At 34.2% G+C, this 5,694-nt stretch overlaps 1 protein-coding gene across 1 annotated transcript; it reads right to left on the minus strand.

Annotated features, from left to right (window-relative positions):
• Positions 1 to 471: 471 nt before the first annotated feature.
• Positions 472 to 792, minus strand: LOC113239100 (cysteine proteinase-like). The gene has a single exon (XM_026475965.1). It carries the CDS (start codon positions 790 to 792, stop codon positions 472 to 474), a length of 321 nt encoding a protein of 106 aa, XP_026331750.1.
• Between the last annotated feature and the right edge of the window lie 4,902 nt (positions 793 to 5,694).

Below are 5,694 nucleotides of genomic sequence, written 5' to 3' on the forward strand. Positions count from 1 at the left end.
GATAAAAAATTCTACAAGAAATAAAAAACCTGAAAGCGAAAACTGACAAACCAATTTCAGCAAAAGTCGAAGTATCTACTTCAAAGTACAGTTTTCAAATTTGTCTTCAAGAACCAAATCAAGGTCTAAAAACAGAAAAAGCTTTGTTGGCTGAGAGCTGACAGAGGTGCTTAACTACCATAACAAAATTTTATTGTATCTAAACACCTTTGTACGCTCTCAGCCAAGAAAATCCTAATATTCTGAGTGAAAATTAATATCTATCGCTTATCAATCAAAACACATCTCCAAAATTGATTCATAAATGCATAAGATACACATGTGGAGGTAACACACCGTCATAAAAATTCTTCTATTGTCGAATTTAAAACCTTAATTTTGAATTCGGTTACCTTTTGGAGAACAAGTCTACCTGCTGACATAAAGTAATTATACGAAAGTTGTTCTACTCTTGAGTCGATTAGTCGCGTTTTATTCCGGAATATTTTCCGTTGATGAGGTAGGTAGGATGACGCCGTGCATATGCGACCATTCTTCCTCAGTATAATCAGTGAAATCGTCGATGCCAAAAATAGCATCTGGATTTTCCTGGTTTGACTTATTAATTTGTTCCAAATTTTTCTTGAACGCTTCAAAGTGAACCTTTTTATCTTCGTCGTCTTCGTAAACCTTGTTGTAGTCTTTAATGAATTGTTCGAAGAGCTCTTCGGCTTTGTTCAGATCAAAAACTATATTTACATCACATAATACGAGCACTGTTCCAACCAGCAAAATTAGAATAACAGACTTCATATTTAATTATATGTATCGCGATAGATATGAAGTACGATTAGTACATGGGTTTTAAAATGTTTGCTATTTATAGTAAAATTTATTTTTTTCCATCCTCTAAGAAATTATAACACAAGTTATGAATATATAACGTTTGTTAATTCAGTTAAAACTTATAGTTTTGTTATTTTAATTATCTTATTTTTAATAACTTTCAGTGGTTTTTATCAAGGCAAATTTGCAAAGGAAGGAAATTTGTTTTCACCATTTTGAATTTAATAAGTCTTTCTATCTTTGGTTTGTTCTCAGTGAGCATTGTTTGTTCTCGTTGCGCGACGGACGGAGATGGTCAATACCACCCAGTCACGATCAACCTTAGACTATGGAAACTAAAGGACATGTTACGTTGGCATATACAATTCAGACGTTATATAATATACAATGCATTTCGACGTCAAAAACATAAACATGTTATTGTCTTTGTTTAACTATTGCGTCCCGTCTTAAGTCAAAAGAGATAGCATTATATTGATCTGTGTCAAAGACGGGAATCGAAAATACGTAACGTCATTTTAAATGCCAACTGTATCCATTTCGCAGTACATGAGGTACATGATACGGTTGTCAAAGGGAAGTACATCAAATGTCAAAACAAATGTTTTTCCAAGTGTTTTATTGAATTATTCGCATGTATTGTAATAAAATGGACAAAAATATTGACAGAAAAATTCGTCGCTGCCGCATTACGGGATGTGGCATTTAAAAAAGCGAAGATCGACCGAATCTAACACTGTACAGGACGTGTTATTTATCTGTCTATAAATCACACAAAAGCCCAAATATCTCGTGTAATTAGACATATTTATGTCGTTTATTCATAAACCTTGCCAAATTTTGCTTTGGTTTCTTCAGATTGCCCGTTTGATTGTATATTTTTATGATTGTTGTTATCAATTATTTTGAGATAGTGCTGTTCTTGGAAGCGTACTTATTATCGGTATTCTGTTATTAAAATAATTCACTACGAGGTTTTTATTATTTTATTATTATTATTTTTACTATTTCAAATTTACCTACAAATCAAAAAAGAAAACAGAATGGATGGAAATCATACATTGAATCAAAGACCATCTTCATTTATTTGCTTCATTTTGAAGAGTCAAATTTTACATAATTTTGAATGTAACTAGATTACATAATAATGCAATACCATTATTAGGTTTATTGGTAAATAATTTTATATTTAATTTAGATCAAACACGACTCATTTAGTAGGCATTCTCAGTTCCTGAAAACAAAATTATCTACTCGTTTCCGATTTTTTCCCACTGACAACTCTAACTACTAAAAAATCTTATTTTATAAAGCCAGCAACACAAAGACCATGTTGGTCCAACGTTGCCGGGTGAAGGCCAGTACCAACGTATAGACAGCCTATTTGCCTTGCCATCGTTCGGTGTCACTCGCCTAGCTGACCGAGTGAAGGCGAGCGATAACGTGTATAGAGCTCGTTTGACGTGGCTTGTCACAACTCGCAGTCGCTCGTGACTACTTGTCTCATTTCGGGGAAGTGTTGATTTTTCTGCACAAATCGAAGCGCTCAACTAATAGTAGTCAATTGACATTGTATAATTAGACATTTGCATGCTATTTAATATACTCGAAACATGTTTATTTATATTTCAAAGTTTTCTCTTTTTTATATACTCTCAAATTACAAATATTTTTTTTTCTGTGCAAATTCACTTTTCGTAATATTTGAGTATTTGTAAACGCAAAACAATAAATCCAAAACTTCATGTGACACTCCCGGATATTCTCATAATAACCTAAAATATTCCCAAATGGAATATCGATCTACTTTAATTAAATGTTTGCATGCCGATAATAACTTATCGATAGATTATGGTACGACACTAAAGAAATCCGCCATTTGTGTCGTTCAATTTTTGTTTAAATATGCACGTTCATTCCGTAGTTAGCGCAGCTCCTTTCTTTTATTTTTTTTTATCCTCTAAGCGACCAACACACGTCATTTCAACAAACTACGCAAAGTAGACTCAAATTTAATTTGACAGAACCAAAATGGAACCAAAGCAACGTATTTTTGTTTGTTTTTTTTTATAATTACGAGCACATGAGGTCTGTGCGTAAACCTATGCATAATCCTAAAATTTTCAAATGAAATTCAAGTGCTGAAGTAGAAAATAACAGTGCAGAATCCAAGTCTGATGAGTCTACCACCACCGACGATATGAACGAAAATGAATAAAGAAAGTTGTTCGCTGCCAAGGGGCAACGCAATGCATCTTTCAGGCGATTGGAAAAATATTTATCGGGTGACGAGAAGCAAGTTACCCTGAAAGTTTCAGGTAAAGAGGCAGAATTTGATGGACAATTCTTACAAATACACAGAAATAGCACTCAATTTACAACTTCCGGAGGAAACAAACTACGAAGAAGAAGATTAAACTGAACAGCGCTATCTAAATATAATGGCTACGATGGAACGCCTCATCAAGTCACGCCTTCATGGAGAACCTCTAAAGAACACAGCAGTAAACAATGCAAATACCTCTTTAGTTACAAACCTTTCATTAGATGTTACAAGCTGTTATATATCGATATTCAAGAATTTTTAATACGCAACAGCTTTGAAGGAAGAGTCTGTACTTGTAATAGACAGCTTACCAATCGTCGGTAAGACATATGAGCTTTAAAACTCTTGCAAAGAAACTCTGTGTGGTGAGATCCCTGAGGAACATCGGAACTAATAGGATGAAACTGAAAGTGAACCCTTTGATCGCAACCGCTTGGCTCGTGTCGCGGAGGTACGACTCAAGCCGCCGAAGTAGATTACCGTGTATACCGATGTATTGTTTTTTTTTATCAATAAATTGGTACCACGATTTTGTTTAACTAAGGTAAACGATTCTTTTATGGGGAACTGTATACGGTTTTACGATAAGTTTCCGGAGAATATATTAAGAGTATAATTTCCTACGTTTAAAACTTACATAAATAACTTTTCAAGTATAAAAATTTTACCTACGGAATAAATGATTATTTGATTTTGACTTTGACTACATCGTCCTCCACCATAAAAAATAATTGAAAACACTTAAACATGACACAAAAATCATATATATTTAATTTTTTATCAAATGCAGCAACACCTGCACTTTTGCTATTGCTTCCGAGGTCCCTACCCTCCTAGGACTCTTCAGCGCCTACTGGGGAGCGGTAGGGACCGCTTTGGGAAACTATGCTCTACATTATACTCTAGCACTAATCAACCAACAACAAACCAATTAGATGAGACTGGACGAACAATAGACATACGCGTACCTATCTCAAAAAGTTTCAGTCGTATTTGTCGATAACTAATACAAAATTAATACGTACCTAATTAACAATAATTGTTCTTAATTTTATTAAGCCCCTGCATTCATAACAGAATTTCTAAGCGTGAACTTACGAGATATACAAAGTAATACAGTTACACACGAAGAGATATGATGTCATCTTTTCGGAATGCAATAAGCATCAACGAGGTCATAGACTTCCTGATATTTAGTTACCTACACATATGTAGCACATTATTCTTAAATGGCTACTGTAGAATTGTAATATTTAATTATGTAGCTATAATAAATAGTAAGTAAAGATTAGGTTATTACATTTTGAAAAGTATTTTTTTGTCGTCAGAGTCCATCTTGTTAAGTCTGCATATTTTCGCCGAGACGGGCAGCGCGAGCGCAGGTAAAAACTCAGGATTGATCCAACGATTAGTTTTTTTGCGGACAACTGCGTGACTATAATATTGGTACGATTTACAATGTATTTGAATTTGAATAAAAAGGTTGTTATTCTATTTTTGACTCTGATCTTTTCAATTCACATGCAATTCATATTACGTTATTTATTTAATAATAAAAGTACCTTAGAAAACCACGAAATTATATCAGGAAATAATACGTATCTCTAGTGATACTTTTAACAACAAAACGTTGCTAGGCAACCGATGGCAACTTTTTGTCAATACTCATTTTTAGGCTAAATAGAGCTATTTATACGTAAAAAATAAATATATTAAGATCATGTTAATCATAATAAAAAATAATTATGTTTTTAATATCTTTCAATACTTCCTGCTAGATAGTATGCAATGATAGATGAAAAGAAACAAAATTGTATCCTCAGCATATCTCATCCATCATCAACTTCCGATTCAGAGCTCGAGTTACTCCTCGAACTAGAGATGTTCGCAATCACTCTCTTCAAATTAAAATCATAATGGATGACCTTAGAATCATAACGCATAGAAACCTAGTCCGCACACGCTAAGTGAGGCAAATTGAAGCGCTCCCAAAAGGCCTACACGAGCGGGCGGGCCGTCAGTGCTCAAGGTCAACGTGCACCGCGAACAGATCAAGGATTTTAGCTAAAAATGACGAATTGTGCGGTAAATGAGTGTAAAAATACGTCAGACAAACATAAAATAGATACTAACATCACATTCCACAAGGAACTAACGCGTTTCAACTTGTATTTATATATAAATATTCACTAAAACCGAAAATGAATGTACTACTAAAACTAGCCTACATGAATTTGATTTTTGCCTCACTTGTGACAGTTCGTTTGATATGAAACTATCATTCTATGCGTTATTATTCTAAGTGCATGACATGTTTCCAAAAATTCAAAATTGAAACCATCTTTATTTCATAGGTAAGCAAATTATATTTGAAATCGTCATATCGATTAAACTCTACTGCTCATTCGTAAGGCAGAGTCCCCTGAGAATGAGCAAAGAAACTCTAGTGGTTGCTCTTCGTAAATATACCTTAGAATATATATACGCACACACACACACGCACGCACGCACGCACGCACGCACGCACGCACGCACGCACGCAC

Source organism: Hyposmocoma kahamanoa, unplaced genomic scaffold (genome assembly GCF_003589595.1).
Source record: "Hyposmocoma kahamanoa isolate Upper Pololo Valley unplaced genomic scaffold, ASM358959v1 99490, whole genome shotgun sequence".
NCBI classification, from domain to species: Eukaryota; Metazoa; Arthropoda; class Insecta; order Lepidoptera; family Cosmopterigidae; genus Hyposmocoma; species Hyposmocoma kahamanoa.

Bases quoted from the DNA above. Each gene is read 5' to 3' on its own strand.
- LOC113239100 (XM_026475965.1), bottom strand. From the start codon at position 792: ATGAAGTCTGTTATTCTAATTTTGCTGGTTGGAACAGTGCTCGTATTA.